The following is a 22,041-nucleotide window of genomic DNA, read 5'->3' as shown; positions in this document are numbered from 1 at the left end:
CACTAGCGGTGATTGGTCACATGTACAGACTGGGCCAATCATAGCCCATCTGTAGCATGTGACCAGCTGTGGCCAATCACAACAAAAACTACTGTTTGCTTACACCAATGAAGGTAAAGGCAATCATAATGTGTAAAAAAAAAATCCCGATCACTTGCCCAAAGTAGTACAATGTTGCTATGGTAACACTGTATTGCTCTGGTCACAGGAGTAGAAAAAGAAAAAAAAAAAAGCATAATAAAATGTATTTTTTTTTTTTTAACATACTGTTGCTAGTCAGTGTCCCCAGTCACCGCTGCACTAGTTATATAATGATGCTGTAGTACAATGGTGACAGTATGTATAAAAAAAGAAAAAATGAAATTCATTTCTTCATTTTCCACAAAATTATGACAAAAATTACAACTTCAAAAAACTTGTCATGCCTCCTACTAAATACCTCACACTGGGAACTCTCGCTGGAGCCGCAGCTTTAGAAGTAAGCGGCCGGTTGCCGGCACAACATGTTTCACGTGCATGCACTTTATCAAGTTCAAGTGGACTTGATAAAGCCCATGAGGGTGAAACATGTCCTGGCAACCGGCCTCTTTCTTCTAAAGCTGCGGCTCCAGCAAGAGTCCCCCCCTCCCCATCTCTCCACATCGTGGTGACGTCATCCCGGACGCTGGGATGTTGGATACACATGGTCCCTGCACTGACAGGCATTCTACACTCCACTGCTTCCCTCTGAGCAGACGGGTCACTGCTTCCCTCTGAGCAGACGAGCCATCCATCTTGGAACCTGGCTTCTTAAAGCCACAGGCTGGTTATCTATTTTTTACCATATGAATTATTAAAGGCACACCTCCATATAAGGTGTATTACTTTTATCACAAAACTACACAGCGCCTGGCTCCTGTTCATACTTTCCACAAAACTATGTGTTTTTACTATGACAGCAGTGAGTTTTTTCCCCACTAATCACAGTTGACATATACCATTCACTTATTTCCTTTGGGACACATTTGTGTGCTTTTACCTAGACCGTTCTAACAATATTACATTGTATCTGTGAAACTCTGAGAAGTGTTAATATACACTATTAAAAAGGTCCATTCTTTGTTGGCAGTGGCTTATAACAGCCAGGAATTGCTATCAAATACAGTAAGAGGGTAGCATTCTGCAGGGGAAAGGAACAGGGAGTGCTATGTATACCATGTGTACTTTTAGGCATACACAGAACACCCAATGTTATTTCTGGAATTAAAAAACAAACAAACAGATAGGTGGCTTACGTGTGCGGTCTTTATTCCAGGCATGGCAACTGATAGGTTCAAGTAAGAACTGGTACAATGACATTCTGAATTTGTTTTTCCTTAATGAGCTCTACAGCTTTTAAAAGAGAAAAAACACATTTAGAACAAATTAAAATATAACATTCTGATATAACTATATTGCACAGTGAAACAACCCAAACAGGATTACAGCTTTGATTATAGCATGTTCAGCAGAGGGGGTATACAATCATATGCAGATAACTTCAAAAAAGTCTGCAACATAGGAATACTGCTTTGTTTCCTTGCAAGACAAAGTCCAAGTGCTGATAAACCCTCAATCTTTCTCATTTTTTGTAGCAGATTTAATCACCAAGTATGGAGCTTGATTTTACAGGAGCTGAGCATTTCTTTTTCAGCCGGTAAACACACCTTTATTATAAGCCTATGTATTCATGCACACATAGGAGCTCACAGGTATATTAGGGCTCATTCACACAAGCAGAACAAATGCTGGGATAATAAATAAAAATAAACACAGCACTAGAGTAATCAATGAACCCATACACATAGCATAATATACATGTGAATATGTGTGCTGTGTATAGTTGGGCATAAATTAAAAAAAAAAAAAAAAGGAATGGGGGGAAACACAGCTGCATCTAGGGCCACACAGATCTGCACATTTTATATCTGTACACGCCTAAACACATACGCATGTAAATATGTAGCAATTCACTGGTATGGAAGAGGAATTGTACATGTCTAAATGCAGTACATATCTAAAAGCAAGTACTGAAGAGGAGTACTTTACGCATGATCTTCTGCTAGCAATGCCAGCAAGAACCTTCCATGCAACGAATATGCATATGCCCATGTGAATGTGGCCTTACAAGAGGAACATTTACTGGCCGAGAAAAAAAATCCACCAAACGTGCTGTTCAGGAGAGGAGCTGAAGAACAGAAAAAACATGGAACGAACATAAACGCTAGACACATCTAGCATTTGAGCGTTAATGCATTCCAGTGTCCAGAAAAAAATTATATTCTGGCCCATAGAATGCATTAACACTCAAATGCTAGATGTGCCTGAATGGATGTGCAATTCAGGGCTTTTAGCGCATATTAAAGAAGCATTTTCCTGCCAGGAGTTTTGGCGTTCAGGCATGAGGCCGGTGTGCATGAGATCCTAATCCTTGCATACGTTCCTGTTTAAGCTGGTGCCATGACCACTGCCTCAGAGTTCCTGTTTCAGGGAGGTTCCTTTCACTTGCAGAGTCCTATTGAATCACCCTTACATAAAGTGACAACAGTTGTGTCTCCCTACGCTGTGTGCATCAATAGAAGCACACACCCATGTACCTTAGGACAGCAAGGCACTCCCCTACTCTTCCCTCAATCTCCCCCTCCCTTCTCCAAACAGATTTGATTGAGACTGCGCTGTCCAGTGTTCACTCATTCTTTTGAAGAGTGGAAGTTCAGGAAAGCAGCACTGACAGTGCAGGAGCGAGCAGCAAAGAAGGCTGTACACTGGAAGCGCTGGAGTAAGAATTTTAAAAAAAGATTGCTGGAAATATTTATTTTACTTTGCTCAATGTGTTAACCTATAAAACAATGGGGGTTAAATGCAATTAAAAATTTGGGGTAAAAGGGGTAGGTATCAAGAGAATCTGACACTTGGCCCTGAATAAGCAAAACAATTTCCCATTAAAGTGGTTCTAAAGTCTCTAGATTTTTTACTTTCATGCATTCTATGCATGAAGGTAAAAAAACCTTCTGTGTGTAGCAGCCCCCCAAACACTTACCTGAGCCCCCTCTTGATCCAGCAATGTCCACAGGAGCCTCGGTTCACTGGGGACTCTCACTCCTGATTGGCTGAGACAGCAGCGGGAGCCAATGGTCAAGCACAGCCAGTGAGCCAATCAGGAGAGAAAGCGGGCGGGGCAGAATCACAGCTCTGTATGTGAATAGACACGCAAAGCAGTGGCTTGGGAGCGCGCCTGCTCGGGTGCCCCCATAGCAAGCTTTCAGAGCACGGGGGCATCATGCTCCATACACCTGACGATGCGACTGGTGGCAAAACATGTTGGGCGGACCCTAGCCATTGAAATCACATGTATGTAGTGACTTTTTGGCATCCGATTACTATGTGCTGATTTCTTCTACAATAAATATTATATTTAGATTGGAAGGATTCCTTCTTTGATTTGTGATCACATGGAGACGTGGGGATAAAAGTCTGATCCTGCAGGATAAGTGCTGATTGAGAGCACACAAGCGTATATTGATCTCTTTCCAGTGAGAACAATGTTTCTGGTAAAAGGCTGACCATTGTGAGATCATGATCATTCACATTCAAGATCCTGCACTGTTGGAATTTGTGTTGATTTGAGCACTTGGCTTCTACAATCAGTTTGTTTGGACTGCACTGAATATAAACAACACAATACTTTGAACTTCATTATATATAAGACACTGGGTTGTGCATTATTGTTGGTATTTTTATATTTATATTAAATATTTATATTAATTTTGGCCATTTAAGTGAGAAGTGCACCAGGTGAAGGGTTATATTGGTACAAGTTTAGTATTCAAACTTTATGGTTGCAGCACTCACATAGTTATACATATGTTTTTTCGCTAAGCGCAAATATATTTTACACATAAAAGTATAACAGGTTTGTTATTTTTAAGAAAAGAAAAACAAGACTTTAGTATCACTTTAAAACTGGTCCCCAGCTTCTAGAAGTTTAAACTGTTCATTTGGACCAAACTGGTCCAAACTATTTCACTAAGACATGCATTGGCTCTCTATGGACTATATGTAGCCTCAGCAGAACGATCACATGATCCCCAGGCCGCTCAAGGTGGCCCGTTACCCGGAGTCACAATTTGCTGTGTTTGGACACAGTGGTTGGGGGTGTGCACAGCCCGCTCCTAAACCTATGCAGGCTGGATGACGTACATATACATGATCCAGCCTGCATATGCTGACTGCCTGCAGAAAAAAAAAAAAAAAAACATCCAAACTCACCTCAATCTTTAAAGAAAGTTGTGAGCGCTATGAATGAAATAAAGCAGCCAAGCATCAAAAAAGGATACCAAAAAACCTTGCAAACACATAAAATATAAAGGATGCGGCGCCATATCACAACTATAGTTATGCAGAAACATCCAAGATATATAGTGATTAGGTGACTAATGAAAACCACAAATATGTCACAAGCAGAGTGACATGCAGTGCAAAATAGTCTTAGTGACAATCTTAGGGACTTATGGTCTTAGTCTTAGGGACTTATGGTGGAATTGTCCAGCCACCTAAGGGGGAGACCGTGGATTGTCAGCAACACAGCAGGGGGAGGAATATCTGGCCTGACCTGACCTTTAGGAGCTACCAGTGGATCCAGCAAAGAGTTCATCTTTAAATGCGCAGTTAAACTGTGCATCTGGTGAGTGCACAGCCTTACCCTTCTCACTATCACCGCGTGGAAGAAGCACTTTTTGAAGGAGAGGGATTGTCACTAAGACTATTTTGCACTGCATGTCACTCTGCTTGTGACATAATATTTGTGGTTTTCATTAGTCACCTAATCACTATATATCTTGGAGGTTTCTGCATAACTATAGTTGTGATATAGCGCCGCATCCTTTATATTTTATATAAACTCACCTCAATGCTGCAGCTGTCCCATGCTAGTTCCAAGGCCGAGAACGGAGCATCACATGATCGCTGATCACTCAATTCTCAGTCTGCTTGGAGTGAAGAGCGGTGACTGTCAGTCTCTGTTCTGCCCCTCCAGTACTCGCTGGAGAGGGGTGGGAGCAGCTAGCTTTGGGTCTGAAATGCACACTGAGAGCTGGAACCAGCTGTCAAATCAGAAATATGAGTGGATCCTGCCAATATGGATCCTTCCTAGAGCTGCTCTGTAAGGTCAGCAGTTAAGAGCCTATTAGCTGACTCAGGATTATGGGAGAGCAACAAGTATGTCTACTTCGGTGACCCACAAGAGAACTCTGGACAGAAAAGCTTTGGAAATCCTTCTCTTTTAAAGTGAACCTGTCTTCTGGTCTGCCAGGGGCACGGGGCGCCCAGTCACCAAGCCAGGGGCGCCCAGTCACCAAGCCAGGGGCACGGAGCCCAGTCACCAAGCCAGGGGCACGGAGCCCAGTCACCAAGTCAGGGGCACGGAGCCCAGTCACCAAGCCAGGGGCACAGGGCGCCCAGTCACCAAGCCAGGGGCACAGGGCGCCCAGTCACCAAGCCAGGGGCGCCCAGTCACCAAGCCAGGGGCACAGGGCGCCCAGTCACCAAGCCAGGGGCAAGGAGCCCAGTCACCAAGCCAGGGGCAAGGAGCCCAGTCACCAAGCCAGGGGCACGGGGCACCCAGTCACCAAGCCAGGGGCGCCCAGTCACCAAACCAGGGGCACGGCGCCCAGTCACCAAGCCAGGGGCCCCATTTCTCAATGCTATAATGATAGAAGAAATGCCGCCCGGCACACACTGATTGCAGGTCTCTCAGGTCCACCTCACAGCAGAGCTGACTTCTCCCACACCCCCTTCCCCTCACCGGCCCGCCTGCTCCCGGCTATGTCCACAAACGTTCCCCCTCACACCCCACAAACACTCAGGCATGTTCTGCCGCCTTCCCAGCCTGCACCAGGAACCGTCACTCACCGGGGATAGAAAGATTCGCGGACTCTGGTCAGTCAACGCGAATCCACCGATACAATGGAGTCTGGAACAGGAAGCAGAATGGCAGTACGCATGCTCAGTGCAGAGCCCAGCCACCTCCCAAGCCACACAGAACCGGAGCCCATGCGCGGCCCGGGGAACGAATGACGTCACGTACCATTAGTATTAGTGAGTGGAGGTGGTGACGGTAATGGACAAGTCCTGGTATATTACTCACACCCGCCATAATAAACTATACATATCATACGGCTCAGTCACAGCGCTCCTTCAATTCCGGACTCCTGACTTTATGAGAGCCGTAATTGGAACATTGATGATTAGATGGCGGCCGCGCCCAGCCAAGTGTTATAAGGCCAGCTCAGGAAGAGAGGCTGAGGGCTGCTGGAGGCGTGTGCCAGGTGAGGGTCAGGGCTGCTGGAGGCGTGTGCCAGGTGAGAGCAGTGGGTGAGGGTCAGGGAGGCGTGTGCCAGGTAAGGGCAGTGGGTGAGGGTCAGTGCGGGTGGGAGGCGTGTGCTAGCTAAGAGCAGTGCATGAGGGGCAGGACGGCTGGGAGAGGTGTGCCAGGCAAGGGCAGTGGGCGAGGGTCAGGGTGGCTGGGAGTGGTGTGCCAGGTAAGGGCAGTGGGCGAGGGTCAGGGTGGCTGGGAGTGGTGTGCCAGGCAAGGGCAGTGGGCGAGGGTCAGGGTGGCTGAGAGAGGTGTGCCAGGCAAGGGCAGTGGGCGAGGGTCAGGGTGGCTGAGAGAGGTGTGCCAGGTAAGAGCAGTGCATGAGGGTCAGGGTGGCTGAGAGAGGTGTGCCAGGTAAGAGCAGTGCATGAGGGTCAGGGTGGCTGGGAGAGGTGTGCCAGGTAAGAGCAGTGCATGAGGGTCAGGGCGGCTGGGAGGCGTGTGCCAGGTAAGAGCCGTGCATGAGGGTCAGGGCGGCTGGGAGGCGTGTGCCAGGTAAGAGCCGTGCATGAGGGTCAGGGTGGCTGGGAGAGGTGTGCCAGGTAAGGGCAGTGGGCGAGGGTCAGGGTGGCTGGGAGAGGTGTGCCAGGTAAGAGCAGTGCATGAGGGTCAGGGCGGCTGGGAGGCGTGTGCCAGGTAAGAGCCGTGCATGAGGGTCAGGGTGGCTGGGAGAGGTGTGCCAGGTAAGGGCAGTGGGCGAGGGTCAAGGCGGCTGGGCGGCGTGTGCCAGGTAAGAGCTAGGACTTCAGTGGCAGTTGCACGATTTCAAAGTCAGATCAGTGTGACCAGGGTGTAAACAATGCATACTTCGCTCTCTTGTTCTTCAAACTACATTTCTACAAGTACAGATGATTGTTGAAAGTAGTATTAAACCCAAAAGGGAACATTTCTTATATTGCAGGTGACCAATTATTACATATGGTGGCTGTATTTGTTTTCTGTAGGCTTTCCTTTACTTTCATCTGATGATTCTGCCAGTAAATGTCTATTAAAAGATCACGCTGTCCTGCAGAGGTATCAGAGCAGTGGTGCTCAAACTCTGGCCTGCAAAGCTATCTGATGTGACCTCTGACCCCAAACCAGGGAAGAGCATACCTGGAGTCTGCAACCTGTTGATTGTGGTTTGGATTTGCCAAGCCACCATCCCAGAGGTCAGAGTGCATGGCGGAGGAAGCAGGTGGCTGCAGAGGTATCGGGAGTGGCGTAAACTGACGTTTCCTTTGTAGCCCTGGCTCCTGTCTCAGGCGGAGTGATATCAAGTGCACTTTGGGATCTTTCTAGCAGCCTGGAGAGGGATGCCAGCGGAAGCTGGAAGAGGTAAAGGTCAGTATATTAAGACCCTGGTCACACCGGATGCGATTTGCACTTGCCATACGACTTGCAAATCACATGGCAAGTCACACCCTATTGTCCACAGTTACAGCAGTCATGTTGGTGTGATTCTGACTTGGTCGGAGCTGCACCAATTTCTAAAGTAGTGCATGCACTACTTTAGGTGGGACTTGCATAGACATCTGTGTCTTGTAAGTCGCACCTCAAGTTGGAGTACCATCTGAGTTTGAAATCAATCAACTTCATTGGCAGTTGCACTTTTTCAAAGTCAGATCAGTGTGCCCAGGGTGTAAACCATGCATACAATGCTTTTGCAGTGGACATGTTATCACCTATAAAAGGGTTAACCACTATTGGGCTGCGTTTGCCCTCATCCATGGATGCAGTGCACTTGTGGCTGTCCTGCAGGCTAGTTACACTGAGCCATAGACTTCTATTATATCCTGTGGGCTTGGTGTGCTTTCTGAAAGGGCACCAAAACTCCTGAATGCCGGAGCTTTGGTGCGCTTTTAGAAAGTGCACCCACAAGATATGATAGAAGTCTATGGAAAAGTGTGGCTAAGCAGCAGGTGTGTTGTGCTGTTATTTACCTGTACTGCAAGTGCAGTGCATCAGTGTGAAAGCAGCCTTATGGGGGCTCAGGGCAGCAAGGGCTTGTTTGCATTTATAGTTTGGGGGGGGGGGGGGTTTAAAAATCCTGTCTTAACCACCCTACCCCCCCCCCCCCCTCAACAACTGGTGTAGCATCAGGTTGTAATGGTGATCCTGCCCTATGCTCCAGGGTGCCATGCAGCCTCCCTGTCACATTCTGTTTTACACTTCAATTGGGAGGGAGGAATATACAGGAACCGATCCTCTCTATTTTCCTCCTATAACTGCTGAAATCTGGCTTCTCATCTCCCTGCCACTTACATTCAGCAGCTGCAGGAGGAAAATGGTAATTATGCTATTCATAATTAAAAAAAAATTAGAAGTTGTTAATCACTGCATTTCATTGCGGCCCAGGACCAGTTACCAAATCACTTAAGTGGCCCTTGCTCTTCAAAAGATTGAGCACCCCTGAGTTAGAGGGCTGAGACGAGTCATTTGCCACTGACAGGAGTGATTACAATGATCTGCTTTTATTTATTCATGTACAACCTTTATCCCAAATGGGGGGGGGAACTCTGCTGTAATGAACATTGTGCTGGGAAAGCTGCGTTCTGCAGTACCATGCTGGTTGGTGCAGTGTGTTTTGCTAAAGTAGTGCTTTCACTACTTTTTGCACATTTCAGTGTTCTGCAGCCTGTTAAAAATGGGCTGTCAAAATCTGAATGTGAGGGGTCGCATGTGAATGTGCACATTTCAGTGTGAACCAACCCATCCACCAGACTCCCAATGCTGCTGTCCAATTGCGTCTGTTGGTCCTTCATCCTGAGTCAGGGCACTTTAATACAGGAGGTCAGATCACCAGGTGAAAACAGGAGACAAGGCAAACGCAGCTCCTACATCTACTGATGGTAAGCTAATATGACGTTTTGGATTTAATACCACTTGAACCACTAGCTGTCTGGGGCAATTTTGAAAATTTTCACACATGATAAATCTGCTTTCTTTTTATTTTATTTTTTTTGGAGCCCCCAAACTGTTTCTGAAAGCAGAGGTTCTGGAGAATAAAATTGTGGCTGTTGCACAATTTGCACTTGTTTGCACAGTTTTTCAAACACAAGTAATACTTGCGTTGCAGTGTTCTGGTTCACACTGGAACGCAGTGTGTGAAATCTGCGTTCTGTACTAGTTTCCACACCACATTCAAATGCATTGTCTGCAATCTGCAGTGGATGTCACTGTACCGACACCCCAAATGCAGATAGAAAACAGTGCGTTTGCCTGCATCGGATCACATGGCACACAAGAACCATGCAGTCTTGTAGTGCATTCACTACTTTGGTGAACTGCAGTACAATTTCCGCGCTAGAACAGCCAGGGAATGACAGCCCTGAAAGTGACAAAATCCTCCTCTTCCTACTTCGTCGGAGGACAGGAAATACAGAAATACCTCGGTTTCCGAATTTTTTTTCGCAATATGAAGTGCATGTCGGTGCCCATTTTTAAATGCAATTGCTGGCTTTTTTTTTTCTTCACTATAGCTCACAGAATTAGCTGTCACTTTCCCCAGAGTTAACGGAAACTGTTTCTTTTAAGAAACTAAAAGGAAACATTGTTTCTCTTATCTTGGGGAAATAAACTAAAAAAAAAAAAAACTGTTTGCTGGGGGGAAAGTGACAGCTGAATTTCTGAGCTATAGTGAAGGAAAAAAGCCCCCCAGCAATTACGTTTAAAAACCGGCACCATAATAAATAAAAAAATAAATAAAAAAGCATATGGTCCCCCCTCCCATCTGTACCAAGCCCTACGGGTCTGGTATGTATTTTGAGGGGAACTCCCACGCCAAAAAAAAGCGTGATGGTTTCCCCCCAAAATCCATACCAAACCTTTATTCGAGCATGCAGTCCCACAGGTCAGGAAAGGTTTGGGATGAGCGAGTAGCCCCCCCCCTCCCCCCCTTAAAATGGTTGTATACCTTTGCCTATATCCAGTAAAGTGACTGGCCTCAGGTGATACAACAATTAAACAAATCCTCCTATACATGTTGTACTTGTTTAAACGGCAGAATACAAACCGAACAGAGCAGATAAAGTGCAGAATTTATGCAGCTTGTCTGAGCTTCCATAAAGTAGGGGGTGGGGAGCTGAAGTTACTCCACGAGGAGAGCTGATTGGAGGGAAGGGGCACACCCCCTTTACACAGCATACAGGAAGAGAGCTGAGGCTGTCAATCACAGGCTATGTGCTAGAGCTCCCTTCCCTGTCATCTTTTCTCTTGGTGTCTGGAAAACCTAACAGAATTGACTCATTCAGATAGCTGAGGAACAAGGCAGCAGACAGAAATTACACTTAATTCTCTCGAATGAGACAAGTACACTCTATAGGCATATGCCTTATTCAGATTTCATGCCAGAGAGCCCCCCCTCCAGCCTCAGAAACAGTCTGCGCAGAGCTGGTCAGTATGGCATGTTTTTAAAAAAATTGCCTTTAACCACTTGCCCTCCTGAGGATTTGCCCCCCTTAATGACCAGGCCTCTTTTTGCTACTCGGTGCTGCACTAATTCAACTGATAATTGCGCGGTCATGCTATGCTGTACACAAAACAAAATTTACATCCTTTTTTTCACATAAATAGACCTTTCTTTTGGTAGTATTTGTTTATAGCACGAAAAATAAAAGTGCACAGGTGATCAAAGTCCAAACATTTTGAAAAAAAACTATTTTTTACTTTCGGCTATAACAAATATATAGTAAACTCAAAGTTAGTTATAAATTTAGGCCAAAATGTATTCTGCTACATGTTTTTGGTAAAAACAAAATCCCAATAAGTGTATATTGATTGCTTTGTGTGAAAGTTATGTCTACAAACTATGGTATAGATACTGCAATTTACGCCATCTTTTTGCAATACAGCGCTGCACTAGTTTAACTGACAATTACACGGTCATGCAATATGGTACATTAATTAAATTTATGTCCTTTTTTTCACACAAATAGAGCTTTCTTTTGGTGGTATTTTATCACCTATGAGCTTTTTAGTGGTCATTTGGGGGGGGGGGGGGTGTTGGTGCTATCCTGGCATTTCAGGGCCTCCAAAACTGTGGTAGGTAGTCAGGAAGTGTAATGAGGAAATAAAGCCCTTTAAACTGAAGGTACTTATTGGATTTTGGGGTCCTGTACTTGGCTAGACTGCCGAGATGTCTCACATGCAGTACCACCATACTTGGGAGAAGTAGCAGAATGTATATTGGGGAGTAATTCCACATATACCCATGGCATGTGTGAGCAATAACTCATTTAATTGGCAATTTTGTGTAAAAAATAAGACATTTTTGTTTGTCATTTTCCAAAAATTTGTGGTAAAAAAAATGCTTCTATTGATTCAACATGCCTCTCAGCAAATAGTTTGGGGTGTCTACTTTCCAAAATGGGGCAGTTTTGGTGGGTGGGGGCATTTTATGCCCAGCATTAGAAGTTTAAGCCACACATCACTCACTCTTCTAACCACCTGAAGACCAAACCTTTTCTGACACTTTGTTCACTATTTTTTGCTAGAAAATTAATTTAAAGCCCCAAACATTATATATTTTTTAAAGCAAACACGCTAGTGGGTGGGTGCTGCAATTTTTTGTCATAGTACTCGTGCAGTGATTTTTTTCAAACGCAATTTAAAAAAAACACTTTTTTTACTTTTAATGCACAAAAACACTAAATATTGGCCAATTATTTGGTAACATATAAAAGATGATGGTATGCCGAGTAAATAGATACCAAACATGACATGCTTTAAAACTGTGCATGCCCCGTGCAATGGCGACAAACTGCATACGTTTTTAATCTCCATAGGCAATGTTTTAAAAGCCTTTACAAGCTACCATTTTAGATTTACAGAGGAGGTCTAGTGTTAAAAGTACTGCCCTTGATCTGACATTCATGGCGATACTTCACTTGCATGGTGCAACCGCTGTTTACATACTGGCACAGGGTCAATGCTCACGAACGCAGATGCAACCGTGCGCGCGGGGGGGGGGGGGGGGCGAGGGTACTTTTTTTTTTTTTTTTTTTTTTTTTTTTTTTTCCACTTAATGTGATCACGGGGAATGCAAATATCCCCTATAACTTCAATGGGCATTGTCATATATTCTTTGAGAAATCTGGGTTCTATCAGACTCTAGATATCTCCTCTGTTCTTGCATTATCTAATCAAACCAAGATTGGTGTGATCAGATGCTTTCCCAATTTACAAATGGCGCTGTTTATATCCTGCGAAACTGAAGTGATGAAATGCTTGTAGCTTCTGATTTCTTAGGCTATAGAGATGATTGGCACCATTCTGGTCTCCAATCCGCTCTATGGTCAGCTAGCAGAAACACTGGCTGCATTCTCAGACTGCCCGAGAAGGCCGTGGAAGGCAGTGGGGGAGGGGGGCATCGTCTCCTGCTGCTTGTAAAAGCAATCCTGCAGCTAATTAGCCACTAGGATTGCTTTTACATGAAAGCCGATTGCTGGCTGAAAAAAAACAATACCAGGATCATGCCTGCAGCTGTACGCATCATCCTGGTATAAGCATTCAAAGTCCAGTGATGTACCACTACCTCCGGTTTACAAATTTAATTTGTTCTGCAGGACATTTCATATAGTGAAAAATTCATAAACTGAAACTCTGCAAATCAATTAATCCTTTCAGAAGGTCAGAAAAACCGTAAACGCTACTAAAATACCGCATGAGTTATTTTTTTTAACTCGCGCGGTATTTTAGTAGTGACAACTGTGTTAATGTTTTAGCTGTCAGCAGGGTTCCCCACTGACAGGTGAATGTAAAAGAATTGCTGGTAATTCTTTAAAAAAAAAAAAAAAAAAATTAATTGCAGGCAATTCACTCAGCTGTCAGGTAACATATTCCCCCCCCCCACCCTTTCGTCTTTCAGAACAGCACCTTGAGAGACCTTGGCTCCTCCCCACCTGAGGAAACACCTCCACCCAAAATAGTCTCACTCCCCTTCGACCTCAGTTCTGGTGTTTCCTCTGGTGGGGAGACATCTACAAGGAAGCTCTCAGGGTGCTGTCAGGGGAGAGTGGTACCTGACCGTTGGTGTGGGTCCTGGGCCGGAGAGCCGGTTGCAGGACTCGGTGCAGCAGGGAGTGAAGGCCGGAGAGCCGGCTGTGATCCTCCCCGGGGGTGCTGCAGTGGCAGATGGAGTGTGCCCTGGGTGACAGGGTAAGACACTAACTTGTCGGGGCGGCCTCGGTGGGATCTGGTGAGGATCGGAAGGAGTCCCGCTCCTTCCGACGCTGGCGGTTAGTGGAACACGCTGGGCCGGATGCCGGGTGATGGCATGTCCAGTGAAGGGGGTGGGGCTTCTCCCAGGGTCGCGGCTTCTGCTTCCGGCCACAGCCCTATACACCAAGGTCGGTGGCGAAGATACGGTGCAGAGCGGGAGAGAGCCTGGGGGACAGGCTACCGCTGAAGGCGACCACCCTCCTGGAGAATGTCGGGCGCAGAGGCACCGGGACCAGGCGAGGCCAGCACCAGCTAGATACAGGTAAGGTAACTTAGAGGAGTCCTCCCCTACCTGTTGGCCCCTAGCTCCTGGGGTATCCCCGGACCCTCTTGTGGTCAGAGGGTTGTGGGCGGGGGGGACCTGTCGGGAGGAGTTAGGCCCTTCCAGGGAAGTGGGGGGGGGGGGGGGGTGTCGGACAAGTGCCTAGGGGTGATAGACACCTTTTCTGCCTTTTGTCTTTCGTGGCAAGGCCAGAGAAAAACGTAAGCATCAGGAACATAGACGGAAATGCCCGTCCTGTAAAACCGTTCTTAAGGAGTCCTGGAAGAAGGTTCTTTGTGGACCCTGTATTGAGGGATTAGTAAAAGAGGAGAGGCCAGAACAGGGTGACCTGGTCAGGTCAGTGAAGGAGCTGACCAGTACCTTTTTGACTTTTAAGAGCTTAATGGAAAGCTTAGCCATTCCCCAGGCAGCCTCTCGCCCCCCCCCCCTTCCCAGGTGGCCCAGACAACTAGTCGAAGCAGGGAACTCCCCGTGACGGGAGGAGGAGGAACCCTCTTTGGGTTCTCAAACTGAGGAGGAGTCAGCGGGGGAGGGCCCCTTGGATCATTCTAGGGGTCACTCCCGGTACAAATTATCCCTGGAAGTGGTAGACTACCTTTTAGGGGTAATCTATGAGACATTGGACAGAGGTTAAAACTCTATCCTTACATGATCAGATGTATCAGGGCATAGAGGAGCAGAAGCATAGGGTATTTCCAGTACACAAGGTGTTGGTTGATACCATAAGAAAGGAATGGCAGGACCTGGAAAGGAAGCCCTTTTTTTTCCAGGGCGCTTAGACGGAGGTTTCCGTTCAGTGAAGACCTGGGGGCTTTATGGAACAAAAACCCTAAACTGGACGCAGCCTTTTTTCCAGACTCCGAGGAAAATGAATCTGGCATTCGAAGACATGGGGGTTCTGCCAGACCTACTAGACAGGAGAAGGCATGGGATTCAACCCTGTCAAATTTGAAGCCTGCCATGGCCACGACTGTTGTAGCCAGGAATATGGAGTACTGGCTGACAGTTATGGGCCCACATTGTGACTGATTCCCCCAAAGAAAGAATCCTAGCATCGTTTGAGACACTATTGCAGGGAGTGGGGTACATCGCGGATGCTTCCGCAGAATCGGTGAGATTGGGGGCCAGATCAGCAGATCTAACCAACTCAGCCAGAAGAGCCTTCTGGCTTAAGACATGGCAAGTAGACATCACATCAAAAATTCAATTGTGTGGCATCCCCTCGGGATTTCCTGTTCGGGCCAGGGTTAGAGACTGTATTGGACCGTACGGCGGACAGGAAAGTCCCAACCCCGAAGAGGAAGTTGCAGGATTCGGGGGCTAGGAGTTTTTTCCCCCCAAAAAGACAACCTTAGGACAGAGGGGCAGAGGAAGACTTGGGGGCAGAGAGGGAAAGACAAAGGAAGGGCGATTTGTTTGTCGTCCTGAACAGCCCCAGAAGCCTCTGACTCTGTCCCCCTGTGGGAGGAAGATTGGCAGCCTTCCTCCCACAGTGGGAAACTGTGGTCTCCAGCCCTTTTTATCTTGGACATCGTGAGAAGGGGTTACCAGCTGGAATTTTCGAGACCACCACTGGAAAGGTTGTTTGTGACAAGCCTGCCCAGGTGTCCTCTGAGGGCCTCCGCCTTGAGGGACTCTCTTCGGGACTTGGAGGCACAGAGAGTAGTGGTTACAGTCCCCAAAGCAGAAAGGGGTTCTATTCCCACGTATTTGTGATTCAAAAGCCATCGGGGGCCTACAGACTGATCCTGAACCTGAGACCCCTAAACAAGTCCATACGGTACAAGAGATTCCGCATGGACTCAATCTTTACGATCAGAGCCCTACTTCCACCAGGGGCCTTCATGGCCTCCATCGATTTAAAGGACTGTTACCTTCATGTGCCTATCGCAGAAACCTCCCAGCATTTCCTCAGATTGGCAGTGCAGGGCGTAACAGGGACACACCATCTTCAGTTCCGGGCCTTGCCATTCGGACTCTCCTTCTCTCCACAAATTTTCACCAAGGTACTGGCCGAGGTGTTGGTTCCCATTTGGCTAAGAGGAATTGCGGTGGTTGCTTACTTAATGACCTGCTGCTTTTTGCGGGCTCGAATGTCCAGCTGGGGCAGGATATTGCTGTGGTGAGGGGTCATCTGGAGAGTCTGGGATGGCTATTGAACCTGGAAAAATCCTGACTAGTCCCTTCCCAGAGAATGACATATTTGGGGTACGTTTTAGATTCTACAGCAGAAGACCATGCTAACCTTGGAAAAACTCGCCAAGCTGGACGGAGGGATCAGGTTGTTGCTGGGGAGCTGGGGTGTAACTGTGAGGCAGGCCATGTCAGTGTTGGGACTGTTGACTTCGTCCATCCCAGCAGTTCAGTGGGCAGGATTGCATCTTCGACCCCTCCAATTTTTTATTCTGAAGGTTTGGGACAGACGGGTACGGTCTCTAGATACCCAGGTTCTCATTCCCCCCCAGCGTAAAAAGATCTTTGGTGGTGGAGGAAGACGTCCAATGTCACGCAGGGGCTGTTATGGTGTTTTCTGGTGGTCAAGGAGATCATAACGGATGCCAGCGCCCACGGTTGGGGGGGCACACCTAGGGGAGTTAGTGATTCAGGGAGAGTGGTCCCTAAGAGAAAGGAAGTAATCCTTAAATTGGAGGGAGTTGAGAGTGATATTGGAGGCTCTCTGCTCCTTCCAGAGCAGGGTCAGTGGCCAGCATGTCTGCGTCCTGACAGACAATGCAACAGCTGTGTCCTACATAAACAAACAGGGTGGAACGAGGAGTGGGTCTCTCTGGTCCCTGGCGGCAGGGGTGCTGTCTTGGGCGGAGAGAAACCTGGCCCCGTCTGCCTAAAAGGACAACTGAATCAGCCGACTTTCTGAGCAGAAGTCAGCTCAGGGAGTCAGAATGGGCCCTAAATGGGGAAGTATTCCAGGCCATAGTAAGAAAGTGGGGATCCCCGGATACAGACCTCTTCGTGTCAGGGAGAAACAAGGTCCCGAGATTCTTTTCCCTAAGCCAGTGGGACATTTCAAGGGCAGAAGGGCAGTAGATACATTGACAGGGTGGTGTTTAGGATTAACCCATCCTTCATTCCCAAACGTGGCCCAAAAGTTTCAGAGGGAACAAGATATAGTGTTGCCCTCATTTTTTCCTGACCCAGTAGGGGAAGATCAGGAGAAGTTTCATTTGTTGGACGTTAGAAGATGTGTTCTGCTTTACCTTGAAAGGACTAAAGGATTTAGAAGCAGTCTTTTTTTTTTTTTTTTTTTTTTTTTTTTTTTGCGGGGGTGAGAAGGGAAAAAAAGCCTCTAGGAGAACAGTTGCTAGATGGTTAAAACTAGCAATTGAACAAGTGTACCGAGCAGAGGGTCTAGAAGTCCTGGAGGGAATCGGGGTGCATTCCACCTGGGCCATAGCAGCTACTCAAGCTGAGCTGGCAGGAGCTTCCCCAGGACAGATTTGTAGGGCAGCAACCTGGTCCAGCTACGTAACATTTCTAAAGCATTACAGACTTAACCTGGTCTTGGTGCAAGAGCAGGCTTTTGGACGTAAGGTACTGCAAGCGGTCAGCCCGCCCGAGGGGTGAGTACTCGCTTATCCTCAAGGTGCTGTCCTGAAAGACGAAAGGGGAAAAATCAAGTTACACTTACGGTAACGCCTTTTCCAGTAGTCTTTCAGGACAGCACTAATTGCCCACCCTTTTGTTGCTGAATATTCTAGGAGATGTCTTATTGTGGTCATGTTATCTCATATTGTGTCTTCCCAGGTGACCGGAGGTACAGATCAAGAACTGAAGTCGAAGGTGAGTGATAGACTTTTTTTTATTTTGGGTGGAGGGGTTTCCTCAGGTGGGGAGGAGCCGAGGTCTCTTGGTGCTGTCCTGAAAGACTACTGGAAAAGGAGTTACTGTAAGTGTAACTTGGATTTTTTTAAATGCAATTACACTTTTTTTTTTTTTTTTTTTAATGCAGCCTGTGGACTGAATGAGAGACGAAATCTCTGCCATAAAGTGTGTGGTATGCCTACCATTGGAATATACAACACTGCATCCACCCACTTCTAATGGTGGGCACACTTTGCCACATGTGCCACTTTGCCACATGTGCCAGTTCCAAGATTGTAAAAAGGTCTAAATAGTGGCACACTTGAATAAAAATTGTCCACATATAAGTGGTACCCCATATGGAGAAGGATGACACAAAGTCCCAAACTATCTTGCCACTGCTCCCCATGTAGTCTGGGCATCTGGGGGGCTCCACGTGACTATCTTTTCTCTCGTAAATCCGAACAATACTTGTGCTCGCCACTGTGCCAGCTTGTACTACACGTATGGGACTCGCCACGTCACCAAGTCATACTGCAGTGCTGGTATTATTATTATGGATTTATATAGTGTTAACCGTTTTGCTCAGCGCTTTACAAAATAACAGACAATACAGTTCAATAAAAAAGATAGGAGGGCCTGATCCTGGGAGCTTACAGTCTAAGAGGTATGTGAAAGACCAGGATGTACTACACCGCTGGTGCTCGCCAGTTCACCAAAAAGTAGCGCGGCACTAGTACTGGCACTCTGCTGCATATGAGTCATCAAAATTTACTGACAAGTGCTAACGGAGATCAGGCCCAATTGTGTGAACTCTGCGGTTTTGTGTGCAATGTATCAAGTGACAGTGACCTACTGACACTGCACTTGCTGGGAGAGATGGGGGGGGGGGGGGGGGTTAAGCGTAGGAGCTAAACGCAGGTGGCGGGGCTTATCCTGCTAACGCTGTGGTTTTGGGGACGCTAGAGTAATGTGAATGCTGGTATAGTGCTGATCTGATCAAGGATATTGATCCATTCAGACACTATACTAGCAATGGAGGTTTATTGTGTATGAGCGTGTTCCTGGCAACAGAGGGGTTAAATGTGATGACTAGTGTACTGATGGGCAATCTGACACCATCTGGGAGGGGTGTGAAAACCACCTGTGTGAGATTTTGCGCACCTGTAGCAGTATTACTGCTATAGGGCGGTCAGGAAGTGGTTTGTGTTATGGCGCTGCGTTACTTTAACTGACAATTGCATGGTCATGCAATGCTGCACCAAAATTAAATTTACATCTTTTTCCCACGAATTCAGCTTTCTTTCGGTGGTATTTGTTCGCCTGTGCATTTTTGTTTTTTTTTTTTTTGTTCGCGCTATAAAACTATTTGAGAAATTTTTTGGGACTTTTCGCTATAAAACATGTCCAGTAAAAAAATGTAAGTCAAATTTCAGCCGACATGTCTTTGCTAAAAAAAAAATCCCAATACGTGTAAACTGGTTTACATGAAAGTTAGTGTTTACAAATGGTGTGTATACTGGAATTTTTAAATTTTTTTTTTATACTAATAATGGCGGCGATCAGCGACTTGTGGCGGGACTGCGGACATTCTGACACGGGGGGGGACAGCCTTGGGGTCACTGACCTCCCCAGTTACACCAACTGTGTTCAGTGCAAAAAAAACACTGTACTAATGGCACTGGGGAGGAAGGGGTTAACTTATTTAGGCAATCAGAGGGTTAACTGTGTGAGGGGAGTGTTTTACTAGTGGGCAGGGGGGGGTTGTACTTCACAGGAACACAGTGATCCGGAGAACTAAACTCTGTTTTCCGGGACAGTGTGTTGGGAACTGAACTGTTTGCCAGCAATCGCCAGGACCCAGTGGGTAATGATCGGCCTGGACCTGGTGATTGACACCCGCGGCCGAGATCGGTGGCGCGGGTAGGGTGGTCTCGCGCCCCCTGCTCGATACGCAAAATCACGTTTTTTATATACTTGATTTTGTGCAGCGGTGCCGCCCTGCCACAGTATATATGTACTGTGGCTGGTCGGCAACCGGTTAAAATCACTTTAATATTATACAGTATTTATAAAGCGCCAATAGTTCGCTCAGCGCTGTACATTACAAAGGGTGACAGAACATGTGACAGAACAATACCAATACAATGCAAAACATGAGGGGATCGAGGGCCCTGCTCTTTCGAGCTTACAATCTAGGAGAATATGGTGGCTGCATTAGTTTCCATCTTTAAAGGACTAATGAGATTTAATATACATGTTTTCCTTTGGATTTAGATACACTTAAGGCCTTATTCACATGACCAAACTGGCCTTACAGTGCCTGCAAAGTAGACTAAAATGGCACATTAGATCACCAGCAAGAATATAAACTACAATAACGCCACATTCTGCAAACATAGACTGCAATAACACATTATATCCCCCAGCAGGAAAATAGACTGCAATAGCACACATCCTCTTGTGAGGATAGACTACAAAAACTCATCACCCAGCAAAAATAGACTTCAATAACATGTTCTATCCCCAGCAACAGTAGCTACTATAATTCTTATCACACTGCAAGAATTGGACTGCTATAACACATTATATCCACGAGCAAGTCTAGACTACAATGGCGCTAATCTCTCTGCGGTTATGGCTCTGCGTCACTTACGGTCCGCCGCACCGTCATGCTCTGACGCGTTTTTCCATATCCTGATTGTCAGGATATGATGAAACGCGTGACGGTGCGGCGGACCGGAAGTGACGCAGAGCCATAACTGGAAGTGATGTGACAGTGTTCTGTCCGGCAGTTCTGAAGGTGGTGAAAGCACCATGCGGCATGTGAGTTACTGAATTGAATATTTTAATGGGCTTATTGATCTTTTAATTGCTGTAAGTGCAATACTTGGATTATTAAAGTTGTTTACCTTTGGTAATACATGATTGGAGCAAAAATGTCTATGTAATGGAGTGGAGTATTTACCATGATCCTGGCAACCATTCATGATCAGGGTGATTCTTGGAGGAACCTCTTGATCTCAACAGTGGATACCTTTTATGATCAGGCTAACAAAAGGCTATGTTCTGGTGAGTGTACACCTGAGTGGGGGTACATGACGGGCACAGCACGAGCTTTCAACATTTATATTTTTTCACTAGAATTTAATTGGATTCACGCTGTGGAACTTTTATACTGGACTTTAATTTTTGCTATCCCAGGACTTATTTTATATTTTATTTTTTATGGAACATCACTGTTTATGCTTAGTCACATTTTTGAATTTTTTTCACATTGTTACAGGAATATTAATGAAGACAGAATCATGAATGTTTATTAATCTATATCACACATGTTATGCTCGGCTATTAACCACTAGATTAGAGGTGATACTATATAACTTATGTCTTGTACTAGAAGATAAGTGGCAGCAATATAATATACTAGTCTATTTAGTAGCAACTGGCGCGATTTGGTGACCTTTGAATATTTTTCTGGTTGGTCACTTATAGGAAAAATTACTACCACATGTTGCTAGAATGTAGAGAAAATACTAATATATATCCACATACATATATATTCACATAGACTAGAAGTCTGTTTAGCTTTTCCCAATCTAGAACAAATGGAAATATAACAACTCAATTATTTTATTAAGATCTAACATATCCATCTGTATGTTAGTAATGTTTATAAGCAGATATTAGGTTATGGAAGGCTTATAACAGGGTCCCAGAGCGTAGGAGTCTCCAGGCACAAGGGAGGTGTGCCTGGTTCTTCTGGGGACAAGGTGCCCTTAATCCCTCATTCCTGGCAGTGGGGAGGCGGACCAGAAGAGGACCAGGCTGCAAGGTGTAGTTGCTGGACTGTTAACCACAGGTGCTGGGGGAATGCTGGCCGAAGAACACTGCATCTGGAGGTGGGCGAGGGAGCTGCTGTATCTGCTAGGCAGCCAGCATATGGGGACAGGACGAAGTGGGAGTGAGGCTGCGGTCCAAGCCTCACTCTAAGTAGACTTCCGGTTAAGGCGGGATTTCCACTGTAAAGATGGTGCAGTCGGCATTTTCTTCCTATGAGGCCGGTGAGGAGCCTCCAAGGATCACCTCTGGGAGTGTGGACTCAGGAGCCTGGCAAAGGTGTTGCAGTCCCAAGGGGCCATTCTGTAACAGAAATCAAGGCAGTGGCTGCAGCCAGTAAGAAGACAAAGGGTGTTGGGTCTGACTCGACTGATGGGGGAGAGGAGGAGGGTAGAGAGGTAGAGAGACCTTCCCTACTCCCTTACAGGTGTACTGGGGGGTGGGGGAGAAGTTTGGGGGGGAAGGAGAACAATGCTAACCGAGGCCCCTGTCTCTCTCTCCTTAGAGC

General features: G+C 46.4%; 2 protein-coding genes across 4 annotated transcripts in view; one reads left to right on the top strand and one right to left on the bottom strand.

Annotated features, from left to right (window-relative positions):
- ARPC1A (actin related protein 2/3 complex subunit 1A) overlaps nucleotides 1-6,084 on the bottom strand; it is a 55,772-nt gene extending 49,688 nt beyond the window's left edge. The window contains exons 1-2 of the mRNA XM_089691497.1: nucleotides 5,929-6,084; nucleotides 1,275-1,371 (exon numbers count right to left, since the gene is read on the bottom strand). Of these exons, the coding sequence (XP_089547623.1) occupies nucleotides 1,275-1,338 (64 nt within the window). The 5' untranslated portion in view covers nucleotides 1,339-1,371; nucleotides 5,929-6,084. The remainder of the gene's footprint in view (nucleotides 1-1,274; nucleotides 1,372-5,928) is intronic.
- Nucleotides 6,075-22,041, top strand: part of KPNA7 (karyopherin subunit alpha 7) — a 132,374-nt gene continuing 116,407 nt past the window's right edge. The window contains exon 1 of one of the 3 annotated variants that reach the window (XM_089691486.1): nucleotides 6,075-6,344. The gene's annotated coding sequence lies outside the window, so the exon portion shown is untranslated. Of the gene's footprint in view, nucleotides 6,378-22,041 lie in introns of all 3 variants that reach the window. The other 2 variants (XM_089691469.1, XM_089691478.1) reach the window with 2 other exon arrangements.

This window comes from Staurois parvus, unplaced genomic scaffold (genome assembly GCF_062004578.1).
Source record: "Staurois parvus isolate SC_StPar_1 unplaced genomic scaffold, SC_StPar_1.0 ptg000022l, whole genome shotgun sequence".
Taxonomy (NCBI): domain Eukaryota; kingdom Metazoa; phylum Chordata; class Amphibia; order Anura; family Ranidae; genus Staurois; species Staurois parvus.
Note: the sequence above shows the minus strand (reverse complement) of the source record. Positions and strands in the feature narration are given on the sequence as shown.